Source organism: Oncorhynchus nerka, linkage group LG9b, assembly GCF_034236695.1.
Source record: "Oncorhynchus nerka isolate Pitt River linkage group LG9b, Oner_Uvic_2.0, whole genome shotgun sequence".
In the NCBI taxonomy this organism is placed as follows: Eukaryota; Metazoa; Chordata; class Actinopteri; order Salmoniformes; family Salmonidae; genus Oncorhynchus; species Oncorhynchus nerka.
The window spans coordinates 3,752,382-3,773,000 of NC_088424.1; the positions used below are offsets into that span (position 1 = coordinate 3,752,382).

Genomic DNA, 20,619 nt, shown 5'->3' on the forward strand with positions numbered 1-20,619 from the left:
ACCCCCACCGGTGGTCACCGGAGGGTGTTTTTTGTTTGTGGTGTGCATCATCAGCGATCGGTAGATCTTTAATTCTTCAGTATCTCAGTCTTTCATCTTTGTCATTAGCTCGGTAGCTAACAATGAGAGACTGAGATAAATAACTGAACTGGCCCTTTGTTAGTGTTCCTGGCATAGCAGGGGGCATTGATGCCACTCCCGATGTGAAATCTTTATTGCATCCATTGTTAAGCTATGTGAGAAAGTATAGATGTTAAAAATATCATACTCCAGCAATATTTCAAAGCCAATGAGGTGATTCAGTCTGAGTGCTCTTCTGATTTGAGTATGTCTCAGCTGCCAAGCAAATTGGCTTTATTGGATGAAAATATGGGAGGTTTCATGTCAGTACGATGTAATTCATCAGATGAACAACATCCCTGTTCTTAGTGGTTTGAGCTTGTTTCATGTCAGTACGATGTAATTCATCAGATGAACAACATCCCTGTTCTTAGTGGGTTGAGCTTGTTTCATGACAGGTTTTGAATCTCCTGAAACCAGACCTGGGTACCAAATAGTATTTTTTAAACTTTCATTGCACTTGATTGAACTTGCCTGGTGCTGCAGGAATAGTCCCACATCTGCAAAACCGGCCCATCTGGCACTCCACACTAGTTTTTGGTTGCACATTGGTTGTGGGAACAAAGCCAAAGGTTTCCTGACTGGTAGTTTTTTGAAAGTTTTGATAAGAAAACTGACATGTTTTATTTTTAGGTTGCAGGGAGGTTCTGAGAACATTTTAAGGCTCTGAGAATATAAATTATAGGTTATTTTGAAGTTTTTGAATAACTTACTTAAAATGTTACGTTTCAGTAAGACTTCTAATAACACTGTTAGCTTATTTCAGGTTAACTTTTTGGAACTCCTAGTATAGATAGGACACATGGAAATTCATTATTTCATGCATTAATCATGCAAACACGTTTATTTTTTGTGACACGGTATCAGAGAGAAGCGAACCTATAATCTTCTGTTCTCTAGCCAGGATTTAGTCCACTGTGCTACCAGGATGGAGCTAGCATGCCTGTTTTTTGCACCTACAAAGATGTTCGTTCTAGTCTATTCAACCATACCCCATTTTAAAAGAAAACAAGCACTCATTAAGATCAGGTGTGGCCAATTAGTGGTCGCAGCCAACACACCTGAACACACTTAACAAGAGAGGATAGAGTGAGTCTTATTGATGCTGAGAATGGACATGTTTTTGAATAACATCTTAGCACGTTCTCTGAATGTTAATAATGTTTTATTGTGTTTTTTTATGCAATGTTTTCTTAACGTTCTGAGAAAGGACTGTACGTTTTTAAATAATATTATAAGAACATTCTCTGAACGTTATTAAAAATGTCTTGTGGTTTTTATGGAAAGTTTTCTTAAATTTCTCCAAACAATTTGAGAACATTACTTTAAATAGAACCATGTGGAAATGTTGTGCTGAAAGTACTGACATTTCCACAGAAGAACATTGTTTTTAACGTTCTCTGAAGTATTTGAGAACGTTCCCAATGTCAAACCAGTTGGAGAAAGTTCATAGAACATTACCAAAATTGAAAAAAATGTAACCATGTTTGAAATTTAAGTATACAGTCTGTTAAAGATGCACTATGCAGAAATCGCTCTGCCATTTCCTGGTTGCAAAAATGTGATTTCTGTTCGTGACAAAGCAAGTACTGTATAGTGTAGAGTCACTGTACCATCTAAACCGCTGTGACATATCTTTTCCATAACCAAAAATATTGTATTTTCAGCTGCCTGAAGCTGGTGTATAAAACTGAAGTAAAAGACACACAAATGGAACTTAAGAAATAGAAATAGTGCACATAGAACATGTATACCGCTTCTTAGACACGCTTTCAATGAAAATGACAGATCTACAACTTACAATTTTATGTGAATATGGTCTGGTCGCCCAAAAAGTTACATAATGCAGCTTAAAGTAACCAATAAAATTTTGTTTTTTTGTCAAGTTCCTTATATGTGCTAAGAATGTTCCAGAACCTTATGTGCTAGCTGGGGTAGGTCTCAAGGTTAGCTATAGAAATATTTTTTTATTTAAAGGGTGCATTAAAATGATTGTGTCAAGTATTGTTTAGGGGGCTTGAATCTATTAACGATAAATAAAACCAATACCTTAGACGATGATTTGTATCGTGTCATATATGCATGATGAGGAGAACATGTTTATATTCTCTTATGAAATACAGTTATCAGTCACTCTATGTTCAGTTACTGCTCTATCCCTGTGTGTGGATACATTTAGCTCACATGTCTCCTTTTCACACTATCGTGCCAACCAGAAACATACTATGTTGGCTCATATATTTTATTTTTACACGGTTCTTTCCAGCACGGTTCCAGTGGTGGATGCCTAACCCGGCCAGCACGGTAGAGCGTGGCTCAGCTTTAACAACAGGGCTGCTTCATATAGAGGAACTGCTGTTGTACAATGAACACACAGATTTCTCGTTTGGTCTCGGTGGACTTCCAGGGCGAGTTCATTCCTTCCTGTGGATTGTCAGACATTATTTTTAATGCCTCTCCTGAGAGACTCCTCTCCATAAACTCTTCCTCTATACCGCAGCCCGGCCTCCCCTCGCAAGCCCACTTGTAAAACAGACACACACATTAGTCTAACTCATGTTTCCTCCAAGGCCCACTGGCCTGTCAGCCCAAAGCCTCAGCTAATCATTCAGTGTGTGTGTGTGTTTCCTTCATCCTTCTATGCTCATCTCTGTCTCTGTGTGTTTAAAAACTCTACATTGGCAGATATATGCCTATAGGCCTATATGCTGTACAATCACAATCAAACACCATGATTACAAAATTGGACAGTTGTGAACAACCATTGAATTAACATATTTCAACAGAAAAAAATTGGCCTCCCTACTGAATGACGTTGGTTCCCTCTTGGTAAATAACATTTTGAAAGACAACACAGTATAAAGGTTAGCGATCCGGGGACGTTGCAAACCCATAATCAAGGAGCATTATAAAGGTTTTTTGGGCCTTGTCGATGAAATGCAACACATGGGTGGCATAGCTGTTTGTTTGTTTGTTTGTTTACTCAGCCTTGATTTTAATTACTTTACTTTTCATTTGGATATGCAAATATAACTAGGACCTTTTTTTTTAACTGACTAGAAATCTAAACCTTACCTCGCTGAAAATGGTTCTGTCAAATTTGGAAAGCAATCCAATTTACTTACAAATTAAACGACTGCATATTTTGGGGACAAGGAGTGCGTCATTTGTAGTGTTTTCAATTGCTTCTGTTTCTACCCACTTTCTCTTTCCCTTCAATTAGAATTAAAACAAAGGGAAGAGATGGGATGGATTACTCTGATTTTTTTATTTGATTTTTAAAAAGTCTGGCATAAATAACACACAAAATAACATGTACAAGCTTCTCACTATTAGACTACAGAAAAACACACTTATACACAGTCGAAAAATACCCCCTACCTCCATAAAGTACCATCACATTGCATAATCCCTTCAGCTCTCATCCTCTTTAAATTCAATATGAGCAGTGGTTAGTAGAGAATATCAGAAAATCAAGTCTCTCCTTTACCCCCAGGAGAAAATGTCTTATGAATCTAGATTTCTTGACTACTAGTGACTTCTGCACAAGTGCTATTTAAGATTTACCCAATGGTCTTTGAGACTTTAAATCAACTCCCTCTTGCTCCGCGTGAGAACTACAGTTGATGTCGGAAGTTCACGTACCCTTAGGTCACAAATTTCTTGTTAACAAACTATAGTTTTGGCAAGTCGGTTAGGACATCTACTTTGTGCATGACACAAGTAATTTTCCAACAATTGATTACAAACAGATTTTTTCACTTATAATTCACTGTATCACAATTCCAGTTGGTCAGAACTCTACATACACTAAGTTGACTGTGCCTTTAAACAGCTTGGAAAATTCCAGAAAATGATGTCATGGCTTTAGAAGCTTCTGATAAGTTAATTGACATAATTTGAGTCAATTGGAGGTGTACCTGTGGATGTATTTCAAGGCCTACCTTCAAACTCCGTGCCTCTTGGTTTGACATCATGGGAAAATCAAAAGAAATCAGCCAAGACCTCAAAAAAAATGTTTGACCTCCACAAGTCTGGTTCATCCTTGGGAGACATTTCTAAATGCCTGAAGGTACCACGTTCATCTGTACAAACAATAGTACGCAAGTATAAACATCATGGGACCACGCAGCCGTCATACTCAGAAAGGAGACGCGTTCTGTCTCCTAGAGATGAACGTACTTTGGTGCGAAAAGTGCAAATCAATCCCAGAAGAACAGCAAAGGACCTTGTGAAGATGCTGGAGGAAACCGGTACAAAAACATCTATATCCACAGTAAAACGAGTCCTATATCGACATAACCTGAATGCCGCTCAGCAAGGAAGAAGCCACTGCTCCAGAACCGCCATAAAAAAAAGCCAGACTACGGTTTGCAACTGCACAAGATCGTACTTTTGGAGAAATGTCCTCTGGTCTGATGAAACAAAAATAGAACTGTTTGGCCATAATGACCATCGTTATGTTTAGAGGAAGAAGGGGGTTGCTTGCAAGCCGAAGAACACCATTCCAACCGTGAAGCACGGGGGTGGCAGCATCATGTTGTGGGGGTGCTTTGCTGCACTAGTGCACTTCACAAAATCGATGGCATCATGAGGAAAGGAAAATGATGTGGATATACTGAAGCAACATCTCAAGACATCAGTTAGGAAGTGAAAGCTTGGTCGCAAATGGGTCTTCCAAAATGGACAATGACCCCAAGCATACTTCCAAAGTTGTGGCAGAATGGCTTAAGGGCCACAAAGTCAAGGTATTGGAGTGGCCATCACAAAGCCCTGATCCTATAGAGAATTTGTGGGCAGAACTGAAAAAGCGTGTGCGAGCAAGGAGGCCTACAAACCTGACTCAGTTATACCAGCTCTGTCAGGAGGAATGGGACAGAATTCACCCAACTTATTGTGGGAAACTTGTGGAAGGCTACCTGAAACATTTGACCCAAGTTAAACAATTTAAAGGCAATGCTACCAAATACTAATTGAGTGTATGTAAACTTTTGACCCACTGGGAATGTGATGACAGAAATAAAAGCTGAAATAAATAATTCTCTCTACTATTATTCTGACATTTCACATTATTAAAATAAAGTGGTGGTCCTAACTGACCTAAAACAGGGAATTTCTACTTGGATTAAATGTCAGGAATTGTGAAAAACTGAGTTTAAATGTATTTGGCGAAGGTGTATGTAAACTTCAGACTTCAACTGTATCTCTGATCATGGCCATTGATACCTAGCCCGTGTTTGATGCTTTGCATGTCTCTCTGCTTCCCTCCCTCATCCCTCACAGTAAAGGTGAATGTCGGCCAGGTACAGAGTAGGAGGCTACTACTCTCAATCTCCCCACTATATGCTTGGTAATCTGTGCCAAGGATGCCTTCTCTCCCCATTGGAGAATAGAGACACTGTGAGACAATGTATTCTGCAGCTTCAGATGGTCAGTACAAACACAGCCCATATGCAGCGTCTCACTCCCCTTCCCTCAGAAGATGAATTGGATTGATACATATGCTCCAGTCGGGTGCATGTTAGTATCAATGTAATAACCAATTGATGGTTTGTTTCCTAAAATTCATAAAAGTACACAAATGAAAGCAATTGGATTGATTTGAGTGATTTAAAAACATCAAATTCAATGACACTTACATACAACTAAAGCCATGAACAGTGTACACCGACACAAATGGACCCATTGGACAAAATCTATAAGCTTATGTGGCAGACATTGTCTCTAATTGGGTTAATAGAAAAAACATCACATTGGTCCTGCCCACCGCTCATTATTAACTACATAGTTTGGTTGCTTCGTACTCCACAGAGTTTGGTTGTCTGGCACTGAAAGCCTGTAAGGAAGCCAGTATTCTGGTCACTTCAGAGCTGGACAGTTTCAGTCTGTGACGGAGCAGACATGAGAACAGGTCCATCGGTTGAGCCCCTGGAGGAGAGAGTCGGTTGACCCTGTAGCGGATCTCCACCAGCTGCAGCAGGGCCGAGTCCTGGGATCCCTGAGTGTACGGGTAGTCCAGCTGCAAGATCAGGTCCTGGATGGTGTCCGGGTCAAAGTGCATGCTGTATCCAAACAGCTGCATGCTGTTGATCTTCATGTAGCCCATGTTCTGGGATGAAGATGCTACCACTGGTTCCACGGTGCCCTCTGGTGATTCCAGGTACACTGTACTAGCGTTCCTGTGTCCCCTAACCTCTGGCCCTGGAGCCAATCCTGGCACCGAATCCCTAATGCGGCTCCTCAGGTAGAAATGCACTGTCTCGAAAAAGCTCTTCCACCGGTTGCCCAGTGTCAAGGTCCAGTTGTAGCAGTCCAGGGGGATATCCAGCTTGGTCCGCTCCCAGTCGGGGTAGCCATGCTGGCCGATGGGCATGGTCCAGCTCTCCGAGTGGCTGCCCCCGAACGGGTTGACGAACACGGACAGCGCAGGCTCCAGCGTGCTGTTCTTGGTCAGGCACACCTGGAGCGCCACCCCCAGGAGCATGTGCACACGGTTGGACTTGTAGCGGTTGCTCTTCAAGGTCAGCAGCATCCTTTTCCGCCACGACGGGTCAAACCAGGCGTTGAGGCGAACATCGTTGCTGACGAAGACGCCGTGCAAGGTGATGCGCGGGTCCCGGTGCTGGAGCAGGTAGCACAGCTCCAGGTCCTGGAGGTCGCGGTCGCTCTCCAAGCCCAGGTAGGGGTCCGTGGGGTCAGGCACGGCGGGTCGGCACAGCCCCTGGCCCAGGGTAAAGCCCGGGTTGCAGCTGGAGCAGCGGGTGCGGTTCTCAGTGGAACAGGAGGTGCAGCGGGGGCCCTCTCCTACTGAGCAGGGGATGGGGCCCTGGCAGGGGGGGTGGAGGTAGGGGCAGGAGCAGCTGCGGGTCTCCACAGAGTACAGGCCGATGTGGTCATTCTCACTGCAGTACAGAAGGGACAGGATGTAGCTCAGCCAGTAACGAAGGGGTCTGAGGACAGAGGATAGAACATACTGTAGATGAGGGTAACTTCTTAGTCACTTTACATTTTGATTGCTTAGTAAATTTACGTTTTCTTTTGTTTTGGTCACTTTTGTGAGTCCATTTTCTTGTTTTCTGTCCATGAGATCCAGTCAGGTCCAAAATGATTGGCGTCCTTTATAAAGATTTATAAAGAGCAAAAAACCCAGTATAAAATAAATATTTGTATGCAACAAAAAAAAGGGAACTTTACCCAGTACCATGACAGAGGCTGAAACTTGATTACAACTGGATCTTCCAGTGAAACAATAATCCCAAACACGCATCAATATCCACAAAGAAATGGTTAATTGGCCACAAAATCGCAATCTCAGGACTTAAAACCTGTGGTTTGAATTGAAGAGGGGCAGTCCATAAGCGCAGACAAAGGATATCAAAGAACTGGAAAGATTCTGTTTGGAGGAATGGTCTAAGATCGCTCCCGATGTGTTTAGAAAAAGGCTCAGTGACATTATCCTCGCATGGTGAGGTTTTGAAAAGTATTGAAAACAGGGGTGCCAATCATTTTAACCCTTATCTTTTTGCGGGCAAAAAAATATTGCTTGTTAAACAAAATCTTTCTCTGAGCAATTGTATTAGCATAAACATTTTCAAATTGGAGCATACAATATAGCTCAGTATTTATTTTATACAGTCTTATTTGCTAATCTTAATCAAGGGTGCCAATCATTTTTGACCTGATTGTATATGAAAAACATCTCCTCAGACACAGCAGGATTCATACTGCACATTAACAGCAACAATATCGTAAATTGAGAGGGATAGGCAGATCAGAAGCCCCATTTCTGCTCTCGTAGGCTCAGCTGTTGCAATGCAAGCCAAATCAGACCAAAATGAACATGCTCATCTAGTCGTGAATTCCCCCTGAGTAGGCAGGTGGGTAGCGATGGAGGGAGCCACACACACACACACACACACACACACACACACACACACACACACACACACACACACACACACACACACACACACACACACACACACACACACATTTTTGTTCAATGTATCAATACGGCATATACTAACAACTCAGTACAATTACAGAGCTTTTAAAGAATAAAAGGTTTCATGGGAACACATGCAATAAAATGTACAAGTTTAATAATTCTGCACCCCCATCAAATCCCCCATTTTACTACCAGCGAGGTGTGATAAAGCAGTGTAATTGGATTGAGGAAGCAGAGCTTGCCTATGGCAGGAGAACCGACATAATTGTGCCATTTAGTTCATTTCCTATACAAAGAATGGCTATCGAAACAGAGCGGTCAGGAGCGAGGAATCCATCACAGTGAAGATACGATAAAAGGAGAGCTGCTCTGGAAAGCTGGAGTAACTAATTACTGGTGGGCCAGGTAGCAGGGCATAGGGCTGAACCAGGAAACCACAGTAGTCACAGGGCGAAAACCATTCATCGTTTACTCAGAAACCATATTTTTAGAGGTACAGAAGCATGGTCCCAGATCTATTTTGCCAGACCAAGTAAAGCACAAAGAGTTCTGGGACCAGGCTATCCAAATTCTAAATTGAATGCACTTCCGACTGTAGTTTTTGGTGGTTAACATCAATGAAAGGGATTGAAAGGGATTGCATGTAATTAGTTACTGTAGAAGAGGCGGGATCTCAAGCACAAACGTTTGAATGTCAAAACGTTTGTTCTTCATACTCCTTTCTGAGTGTGAACATCCCACATTATCCAAAGACTTATTGTGACCTAGTATGTAGGCCTACCACAACTCCTGAGCACTGTGGTCTTAGATACTTCGGATAAGAAAGTAGAAACGCTTCTAATTGTACTGCAATAACCTACTGCCGGTCGTCCAACTATCCTTAATTTGGGTTTTCCCAGGTGAGACCGTCAGCACTTCTTGTCTCCTTTCAAAACCTCTCAGCTTTTGTTTCCCCAAAAGTGCATTTCTTTCTCGTACAGTGAAATAAATCAGTTGCATAAATACAAGACAAGGTATTTTAGGGGGGACCTCGGGGTTAACAAACCCCCTAAAAATACTCTGTACCTCTCCCTCTGCAGCACTATCCTGGGCCGATGGCGGCATCTCTTGCTAAGAATGAAGAGCTTGTTAGCGGCGCGACGTGCTTTGTCAAGGAGCAGGCCACTCGTGGTCTCCAGCTGCCTATAGCGTTGGAGCAGACCCCCATCCATCCTCCACAAGTGCTCCACGACAGATGTGTTCACGGCGTAATGGGTTGGCAACCTTCCAGCAAAACTTTGGAACTCCTCTGGAATAAAAAAAAAATAAGAAAAAAAACATGGATAAGTAAAGTTTTATTTTCTGGCGGGGAGAAGCATGAGCCATTGGGTAATGAAAAGTGTCTGTTCTCACTGTCTGAGAAAAGAAAGAAAAAACAAGTATGAATAAACAACAGGTTGTTCTTATTGTTTATGACTTGCTAGAGAACAGAACTGACATTATTTAATTGGAGCAAAAATGTATCACATTCTATTTACCACCTGTCTGTAATTTGGAGTCGCGAGGGATGGTTATCCAACCTCAGTCATTAAAGTGGTAATTTATCAGATGGTGAGTAACTTGGAGTGGGTGCAAAAATACACGTCCAGCTGTCTACGGTATCGAAGCAAGACCATTTAAATTCGCCGTGTTAACCTATTATATCAAGGTTTTTGTTGAAACAAGGGTATTTCAGAGGTCTTTCAAAGGAGTGACAAATACATACGCTTTTGTTATGTGAAGGTTTAAAACTACTATGCACCCTACTCCACGACCATATCTCAATGAAAAATTGCACAATGGTGATTTTTATTATTTCCATACATATGAAACCTTATTGAATGTGAGCCTGAAGACCTGACTCCCTACACTCAACACTACATTGTTGCAAGTCATCAACAAGCTGGCTAAAGCAGAAACATACTGGCACCCAGCCTACTCAATTGTCCGCTCATCACCAAGTACATTGGACTATTGCATATTCAACTAACTCCAGTAAACACCTGATTCCACAAACTCCTGGTTGGCCAGTGTCCAAGCCTCCCTGAGGCGCAGTAGGTTGTTCTCCAGGGCATGGAGGTCTGTCTGTGGACAGTTGCACTGTGGGAAGTCCGGGCCGCACTGGCACCAGCAGTCACTGGCCCTGCAAACAAACTGTCCCTCCGAGTTACAGCCGATGTAGCTGAGGGCTGCCTGGACGAAGCGGCTCCGCAGGTAGGCTGGTAGAATTACCTGGAGTCCTGGGGAGGCAAGTGAGACGTAGGTAAGTATTTCGGGGTGTAAGAAGGCACAACAATCAGGCACTGCAGCTACATTTCTTTTGAGGATGTACCAATTACAGTCATCCAGGGGTATGAATATGTTCCTTGTGGGTTAGCCTCGAGAGCCAATTCGATTGCAGATAAGAACTACTATCCCCTGTATTTACTGCATTGGGCCTCTTAAGAATGCACCCCATATAGAGGCAGCTGTAGTAAGTTACTGTACAGTAGTCCCTTTAACTTGTTGGGAATAAATGAGTAAACCATGAAAGCCACACCTGATTCATTCATGTTCTTCCAGAGTGATACACCTGTTGACATTTTGTCTGTAGACTATGCCTGCTGACATTTTGTCTGTAGATCTAGTTTCAGAAGTACCTTGTAACTGGATCTTGTTTTCTGGACTGTGGACCAGTACTGAGCTGATAGAGTCAAGGTTGTCATAGTTACTGCATCCAAGCGGGCCCGTCCTGGTTTCAGTCACCTGGGGAGGAACGGTAACAAATTAACTGAATGAATGTTCCTTAGTTTACCCCATGTTTTGTTTCCTGCATCAAACATCTGAACACATTCTGTGGATCTAAATGAGTTCTGAGCAATTAGTGCTTTTTGAGGTCGGTTCGGTTTCGGTTCAATGATTAAAAAAGAACCACGGTTTTCGATATTGGTTTTGATTGTTTTGTTTGAATGCTGTAACAACAATTTAATAATAATAAAAAATAGAATAATAATAATAAAAAATAGAATAATAATAATAAAAGCCCTATGATGGTAGTGGTAGTATTATTTTCATTCCAAAGCATCATATCATCTCTATAGAGCTGCTGTCTGACAAAATCACAATTCTTTTAGTTCTTCAAAGTAAATAAGGCATATTTTTAGGACTGCTGAATTACCCCACCCTCTCCCCCCACCCCATTGCAGGCAAAACATTTTAGCAGGCCCCCTCATGACAGCGAAGAGAACAAATATACGTTTTAAAGTTCATTTCCTGCAATTCTACACATTTTGCCATGGAGCAGAGAGAAGTTTTTGCCATTTTATAACTCTCATTTCATGCAATTCTAATCATTTTGGCATGGGATGGAGAGCAAAATGTGCAATTTTACTGATAGCGATACCTCGCGAATCAACAGCTGCCACTCTATATCCCCTCATGATTGTGCATTCTTCTGCCTCTTCCATAGCAGACAAAAAAGAAACACAGACTGGACAAGTAGATGCGCAATGGATTATGGTCATTGTAGTTAATTACCGCTCCCTAGCACATCGCACAGTTTCCTGATTTATCTCTAGAGAAGCTGTGCAATGTGCGCCTTGAGCTCACAGAACACCCCCCGAAAAATAACTGACATTTCTGTTAATTGCTCAGCACTAATCTGAATGAATAGTATACTACATAACCAAAAGTATGTGGACACCTGCTGGTCGAACATCTCATTCTAAAATCATTGGCATTAATATGGAGTTAGTCCCCCCTTTGCTGCTATAACAGCCTTCACTCTTCTGGGAAGGCTTTCCACTAGATGTTGTAATATTGCTACGGGGACTTGCTTCCATTCAGCCACGTGAGCAGTAGTGAGGTCGGGCCCTGATGTTGGCCGATTAGGCCTGGCTCACAGTCAGCGTTCCAATTCATCCCAAAGGTGTTCAAAGGGGTGGAGGTCAGGGATCTGTGCAGGCCAGTCAAGTTCTCCACACCGATCTCGGCAAACCATTTCTGTATGGACCTTGCTTTGTGCACAGGGGCATTGTCATGCTGAAACAGGAAAGGGTCTTCCCGAAACTGTTGCCACGAAGTTGGAAGCACAGAATCATCGAGAATGTCATTGTATGCTGTAGAGTAAAGCTTTTCCTTCACTGAAACTAAGGGGCTTAGCCCAAACCATGAAAAACAGCCCCAGACCATTACTCCTCCACCAAACTTTACAGTTGGCACTATGCATTGGAGCAGGTAGCTTTCTCCTGGCTTCCACCAAACCCAGATTCGTCCGTCGGACTGCCAGATGGTGAAGCATGATTCATCACTCAGAGAACGTGCTTCCACTGCTCCAGAGTCCAATGGCGGCGAGCTTAACACCACTCCAGCCGACACTTGGCATTGCGCATGATGATCTTAGGCTTGTGTGTGGCTGCTCGGCCTTGGAAACCCATTTCATGAAGCTCCTGACAAACAGTTATTGTGCTGACATTGCTTCCATAGGCAGTTTGGAACTCGGTAGTGAGTGTTGCAACCGTAGACAGACGACTACACACTTCAGCACTCAGTCCCGTTCTGTGAGCTTGTGTGGCCTACCACTTCGAGGCGGAGCTGTTGTTGCTCCTAGACGTTTCCCCTTCACAATAACAGCACTTACAGTTAACCGGCACAGCTCTAGCAGGACAGAAATTTGACGAACTGACTTGTTGGACATGTGGCATCCTATGATGGTGTCACGTTGAAAGTCAATGAACTCTTCAGTAAGGCCATTCTACTGCCAATGTTTGTCTATGGAGATTGCATGGCTGTGTGCTCGATTTTATACACCTGTCAGCCACGAGTGTGGCTGAAATAGCCAAATCTACTAATTTGAAGAGGTGTCCACATAGTTTTGTTTATATAGTGTATGTGTGTTCCAGTAGTGTACTCAATAAAGGAGAACATCAAACCTTGACCAATCCAAAATGTTGATTTTGTGGACAATTAACCATTTCTTTGTGGATTTTGTTGTGTGCTTGGAAGATCCACATGGGGCCAAGTTTCAGGCTCCTAGCAGAGGCAACCAGGTTTATGGATAAAATGTCCTGGTACTGGGTAAAGTTCATGATGCCGTTGACCTTAACAAAGGCCCCAGGACCAGTACAAGCAAAACCGCCCCATAACATCAAAGCTCCACCACCATATTTTACAGTAGGGAGGAGGTTCCTTTCTGCTTATACATCCTTATTTCGACGCCAAACCCACCAACGAGTGGCCAAAGAGCTTTATTTTCATGTCATCCAACAAATGTAAATGTCTAGAGTTTGCTAAACACCACTGGCACTTGGATTGGAACTGGTGCTTTGGTCAGATGACATGAAAATAAAGTTCTTTGGCCATGCACACCAGTGGCGGGTTTGGTGTCGAAATAAGGATGCATAAGGGTACAGCCTGATGGAAATCACATGCAATTCTTATGACTTGAAACATGTTCATTCTCAGCAGTTTCATCTTGAGATAGACTATGCTGCAACTCTTACATACCAAATCCGCACAGCGGGAGTCCGACAATAAGGAAAATCAACACGCTACACTTCGACTATTTCACATAAATAAATGATCCACCATAAAATGTTGGCAGCAGCCTATCCACTTGCCCCCCCACGCAGAAACATAGAAACAAAACTAAAAAGTCCCCACAGCAGCAGCACAGGTTTAACAGTTTGACCTCCTATTCTGTATATAGTAACCTATTCTGTAGTAACCTATATTGCATATACTAACCTATTCTGTAGTAACCTATATTGCATATACTAACCTATTCTGTTGTAACCTATATTGTATATAGTAACCTATTCGCATCTAACTTCAACTCCGTATGCCCAGAGGCAGAGGGCAGTCGAGGGCCTCTTACCCTGATGGCAGTGGAGGCAATCTGGAGGTGGTGGAGCCGGCGCAGAGTGCTCTCCCTGTCGGTGAAGTAGGAGGCAGCCAGCTGGTGAAGGGCCTCCAGGGTCACCGCCCCTGCCATGGCCCCCGTACCGTTGTGTCTGCTGCCCTCAGCTCCAGCCCATGGTTCCGGGTCACGGCTTAGCTTCCTCTTATCCACAAATATCGTCAAGGACTCCTCCCCTGATTACAAAGCAACAGGAAATGAGGAAATGGGAGACTGAGCGGCTGGGCCAGAGACGTTAATCAATGGTAATTATCTCCCATCTCTCCTTCAGGGAGGTTCCAATTATTCAATGACTGTGTTGAAGAATGGTAATGGGCAGAACATGTGATCTATGTTTAATCTCATCCCAGTTCAACAACCATACTGAACTGAGCCCTCTGCTTTAGTGTATAAAGCTCTTTATGCACATAACATATATATATATATAACATATAACATACATCACATCCAAACTGTATAATTTGCAAGTTACATTTGGAATCAACCGCTTCTGCAGAAGAATCTGTTGTAGCTAAGTTACTGAATGTATCTCAGACACTGAGAAGAGTAGGTTTTGACATGAGAGGTAACCAAAATTCTCTCGACAAAAACACACTTATTTTTAGTCTAAGACATCTCCCAGGGAACAATACTGCTGTAATGCGGGTCAAGTGGGAACCAACGTTCGGAGCCTCCCTTTACTGTACCTCCCAGCGTGGCGGACAGTAGGAGGTGAGTCCCGTACTTCTTGATGATTTTCTCAGTGATCCTGCGGAGTGTGGGCCGCCTCCCAAGCTGCCTGACCGTGTGCATGAAGTCAGGGTCGAGGGGCGGAGCCAGGCCGCCACTGTTGTCACGCCACTCCACCGCCAGGCTGTTGACCTTCCATCTGCCAAACTCCCTGTAAACAACGTCACGATAACATGTTTCATACAATAGTTGATTTGAGTTCTTGATTTGTGGATGGAGTTTTAAACTTTGTGAAAATATCACATTAAACTAAATAGGCTGTTGAGAACATCCAGTCGAATGTAATTGTGGAATTCATTCACAGATAAACCCCAATGCAAGCAGACACAACATTTGCAGAGAGATACATGCAGTATGTGGACTCTGCCACATTTGCTCTGACAGACTGCCACTGGCTAATAGACAGTAGGTCACTCTCAAGCCACATATGTTCACAGGTCTGTAGGGGTGTTTGTGATGGTAGGACCTTATCTTGCAATTGTGTTTGTTATTGCGCAATCGCCATATTTCTTTGGAGCTTCAAGCTAGCTGTTGCGATGGAAAGAAACCTCAGTTGGGCAATGTCTTTGCTGAGGTGATCTCCACAGTACCATATTGCTACTGTAGCACGAGTCCTTATGGGAGTCCAATGCAGCAATATGAATGCATAACAAGTGCTATAAATTGTCAATGTGACCATGAACTACTATATGCCAGAGGGCCCATAAACCAGTGCAGCGTCCCTATAAGCATGGGTAACCATGTACCACAGCTTATCCTGAACCAGACCTGAGTGACCGTGAAACATCTTAAGACCTTGAGCCATTTAGAACGCAATTAGAAACCTTTCAGGAAACCATAGAAATGATTTGAGTATGAGCACTTGGGGCATCCATAGCAAAGCAAATACAGTGGATTCAGAAAGTATTCAGACCCCTTTACTTTTTCCACCTTTTGTTACGTTACATCCTTATTCTAAAATTGATTACATTGTCCCCCCCCCCTCAATCTACACACAAAACCCCACAAGGACAAAGCAAAAACTGTTTTTTAGAAATGTTTGCAAACATAAAACTGAAATATCACATTTACATAAGTATTCAGACCCTTTAATGTTTGGCAGCGATTACAGCCTTGAGTCTTCTTGGGTATGACGATACAAGCTTGCCACAACTGTATTGGGAGAGTTTATCCCATTATTCTCTGCAGATCCTCACAAGCTCTGTCAGGTTGGAGCGTCGCTGCACAGCTATTTTTTTTCTCCAGAGTTGTTCGATCAGATTCAAGTTCGGGCTCTGGCTGGGCCACTCAAGGAAATTCAGAGACTCCTGAGTTGTCTTGGTTGTGTGCTTAGTGTCATTGTCCTGTTGGAAGGTGAACCTTTGCCGCAGTCTGAAGTCTGAACGCTCTGGAGCAGGTTTTCCTCAAGGATCTCTCTGTACTTTGCTCCGTTCATCTTATCCTCGATCCTGATTAGTCTCCCAGTCCCTACTGCTGAAAAGCATCCCCACAGCATGATGCTGCCACCACCATGCTTCACCGTAGGGATGGTGCCAGGTTTCCTCTAGACGTGACACTTGGCATTCAGGCCAAAGAGTTCAATCTTGCTGAGAGTCTTTAGGTGCATTTTGGCAAACTCAAAGCGGGCTGTTATGTGCATTTTACTGAGGAGGGGCTACCGCCACTCTACCATAAAGGCCTGATTGGTGGAGTGCTGTAGAGATGGTTGTCCTTCTGGAAGGTTCTCCCATCTCCACAAAGGATCTCTGGAGCTCTGTCAGAGTGACCATTAGGTTCTTGGTCACCTCCCTGACTAAGGCCCTTCTCCCTCGATTACTAAGTTTGGCCGGAAGAGTCTTGGTGGTTCCACACTTCTTCCATTTAAGAATGATGGAGGCCACTATGTTCTTGGGGGCCTTCAATGCTGCAGAACATTTTGGTACCCTTCCCCAGATCTGTGCCTCGACACAATCCTGTCTCGGAGCGCTACGGACAATTCCTTTGGCCTCATGGCTTGGTTTTCGCTCTGACATGCAATGTCAATTGTGAGACCATATTCAGACAGGTGTGTGTCTTTCCAAATCATGTCCAAATGAATTTACCACAGGTGGACTCCAATCAAGTTGTAGAAACATCTCAAGGATGATCACTGGAAACAGGATGCACTTGAGCTCAATTTCGAGTCTCATAGCAAAGGGTCTGAATACTTATGTATATAAGGTATTCCTGTTTTTATTTTTTATTTGCAAATAACATTTCTAACCTGTTTTCACTTTATCATTATGGGGTATAGTATGTAGATTTAATGAGGAGAAATGTAAATTAATCCATTTTAGAATAAGAGTGTAACGCAACAACATGTGGAAAAGGGAAAGGCTCTGAACACTTTCTGAACGCACTGCATGTTCACCATTTTATATCACAAAGCCCTTGTGATTCACCATGAACTGTTTGTGATGACCATTACTCGCTACATACAGAGTGTACTGACACGTGTCACATCGACCTCAAGTGTTAATTACACAGTCACATCCCATTGGGGACATGCAAACTCTAGCATTCTTAAGACGCAATTCTCTCTCCAGTCGCTACAGTCAAGACTCCTACTGCTCCGTCCTCATGGGAGGCAATCAAATCACTGCCACGAGTTACGATCGGCAGAGAAATAATTGAGGAATAAGGCCAGTGTGGAGAATGTCATTACATCCAATCATCGTAACGAGAGGCAGACTGCAGTGTCCCTCAGCTTGTCACTTGATGGGCACTATAGATTGCACCCCGGCGTTAGCCTGCGGTCTTATTCACCGGTGAGCACTTATGGATTGGAAGCAGGGATACTACGATAACGCTACACTGGTGGATAATAGTCTGACAGCTTCCTGTTCAAGACCCGGAGCCATGTGTAATCAAATGCGGAGAAACGGGAAGGCCCCCCGGGGAAAATGGAGAGCCGGTCGAGAGGAAAAACGGACACCAGCATTCTGTCGGTTTAATCACTTGTAACTGAATCCGATGTTAATCCACATGGTTACGTCGCTATGATTATATTCCAATCCAAACAGAGGACGTTTCAAAGCGGGGTCTTCATCTCAATTGAATGGATACCATGTTGCTTTTTCTCCGTCCTCTAGAGAGAATTAAAATCAGTAGGAGCTGTTCAGGGAGATGGGTGATGGGACTCTGTGTGCTCTCAGAGAAGACTATATAATTCTCAGAGCCAGTAGAAAGTCTCCTTTATCTAGCTTACCACAAGATGGTGAACAAGTGTTGAGCCATAGTGGACCAGCAGGGCCATATTTCTAATGGACAGAAATATAAACGCAACATTCAACAATTTTACTGAGTTATCGTTCATGTAATGAAATCAGTCAATTTAAGTAAAGAAAGTTCATCTATGGAATTCACATGACTGGGCAGCGACGCAACCATGGGGGGGGGATGGCATGTGTAATGATCATGTTGTTTAATGAGCTTCTTGATATGCCACACCTGTCCAGTGGATGGATTATCTTGGCAAAATACAAATACTCACTAACAAGGATGTAAACAAATGTGTGCACAACATTTGAGAGAAATAAGCTTTTTGTGCATATGGAAAAGTATGGGGATTCACATGTTTACAACTTTACATGTTGCGTTTCTATTTTTGTTAATTATAGTAATGTCATTATATTGTGAATCGCAGTGGCACAAGGCCAGCATCATCCTATACTTTCCAATGATCATATATGGTTCCTTGATAGTTTGAGCAGTACAAACACTTCACCTTCAAAATACAAAAATGCAAAAGAACACCCACTTCACCTTCCATTTATTCCAGACCACTTAGGAATGTTTCAGACGATACTGCTTTTCTAAAGCAGTCTGTATCCTTTCTGATACAGAGCATGGACTAGAGTGGAGAGTGTTTTCAACCAAGTACCACCAATCCAAAGGCAGGGGGAGAGATGAAGGTGGAGGGAGAGAGAAGAGAAAGCAAAGATAGATGTGGAGAGAGAGATCACCTGTAGATCTTGTATCTGGTGGTGTAGCCTTGCTGGTGTCTCTCCACAGACTCCGTGAACTCCAGGGCATTGTGGAAGGGCCCTTTGTCCGACAGCAGCCAGCCCATGGGCCCAGCACCACCGCCATCACTGGGTCCGGCCGCGGCGGCAGCAACCCCAGCCCAGGTCCAGCAGCAGAACAGGCCCAGAGCGACCCCCTCCCATAAGAGCAGCACAGGCACCTGTCTAAGACCGATACCCTGGCAGCTCATGCTTCACCCAGCGACTCCTCATCCTCTCCAGACTTTGCCCGTGTCCTGGGGGTACAACCCATTTGGGGGAATTTGCCAATTCAGGAATGTTAGCCTACATTAATTGTGATATTTTATACGCTTTAGTATTGTACTGTATATGATATTGCATGAAATTGTACTACACTGAGATACTTGATATAAAAAAAAGATTGAAAAGGAGAGCTGTGATAAATTCAATATAAAAAACGTAAAAAAAACAAGTATATAAATCAACATTAACATTCCTATGCAATTTTCCGCGCATTTCCACGTCATACTTACAGTTGCATACAACTTGATAGTCCTTGTATTGTAAAATAATATGCTTGGGTCCTTACCTGATTTCTGAAAGTGTGGAGACCAATTATGTTTATGTTTAATGAATCAAAGACATCTCGAGGTTGCACGAGCCCTGATAAAATATATTTTCATTTTCCGTGTGGTCAAAATATGAAATAAATTCGCTCAACTGCCCGTGTAAGAATTGATGCGAGGCTGAAATACCAAACAAGGGGGAAAAACGTTTATTTTTCCTGCCTTCTGAAAATAAACCACTTCATATTCCAGAGCACATACATCCAAATATTGGAAGGCTCCTCCGTAGATTGCAGACTCCTCTGTAGATTGCAGGTGGATCTCACATTTGCCTTGCGCAACAACTTCAGCCTCAAAACAGAAGGGGAAGAACTCTGGGCGTCCGCCTCAAACAAGTGAGTAAAAAAATTGCGGTCAAAAACAATAATTCACAATCAGTGAATTGAATACGCGTTCTTTCAACTTCCTTATTTTTAATTTAACACTTGCTAATTTAATTTGTAACCCCTAAAATTCCTACATCGGGTGCACAAATAGCCTGATCATTCGTTATCGGGGTTCAATTCCTAAGCTCAGGCAGTTGCTGCCTCCCTCTTGCAGTATTAGTTGTGTGAATGATGGAGGGGGGAGCAGATTGGAGCTCCGTTCTAGACAAAACGAAACATTGTTCACAATGCACATTAATGTATTTCATTTGGAATTTGGTAACTGTGAGCTCGAACTGCTCTAGCAGCCACAGCAATTTCAATGTTGATGAAGATGGCAATGATGATGATGATTGAAACGACAAGGCTACACAGCTGCTGGTACTGCATCTACTAATCACAATGATGCACAGCCTGACCTTAGGCTATAAATGTGTTATATGCATGTTGAAAGATTGGTAATTTCTACATAGGAATGTCTTGATCTTTTTCAACAGATATTAGTGTAGAATAAATGCATATAGCTAGGTATTTATTGATATCTTACAACCGGTATGGTAGCCTACCAAAAACAAAACAACATCAAACTTGGTTGAAGGTCCTGATTGGCACCATGCTATAGTTCAAATGAGTTTTGGCTCAGAATTTATTTCCTTAAAGATGCAATCGATATGTCATTTCAGTGATAGTGGAGACAGGTGTGGAGCAGATGTATCATTTTGATATTTTCTCATCATGGCAACATCACAGCTAGCTGATACGCCGGTCGGTCGACACCTCTCACAAGATATGGACGCTGGAGTGACAGTAGTTGAAAGTGGATCCTCTGGGACTGAGGATTAAGGAAGGGTGAGTGAGTGGCAGGTGCAGGCGATGGATCGCTAATTAGACTGTTTCAACTATGAGGGAGCAA

The 20,619-nt window shown here is 43.0% G+C and overlaps 1 protein-coding gene across 1 annotated transcript; it reads right to left on the minus strand.

Moving 5' to 3' along the window:
* Window positions 1–3,364: 3,364 nt before the first annotated feature.
* On the minus strand, window positions 3,365–19,831 carry LOC115114125 (BMP/retinoic acid-inducible neural-specific protein 3-like). Its single transcript, XM_029642127.2, has 8 exons — window positions 19,305–19,831; window positions 18,695–18,990; window positions 14,669–14,862; window positions 13,941–14,158; window positions 10,726–10,831; window positions 10,090–10,326; window positions 9,134–9,356; window positions 3,365–7,070 (listed from the first exon to the last, which is right to left on the minus strand). Exons 2-8 carry the CDS (start codon window positions 18,943–18,945, stop codon window positions 5,897–5,899), a joined length of 2,403 nt encoding a protein of 800 aa, XP_029497987.1. The 5' UTR covers window positions 18,946–18,990; window positions 19,305–19,831; the 3' UTR covers window positions 3,365–5,896.
* Window positions 19,832–20,619: the final 788 nt, after the last annotated feature.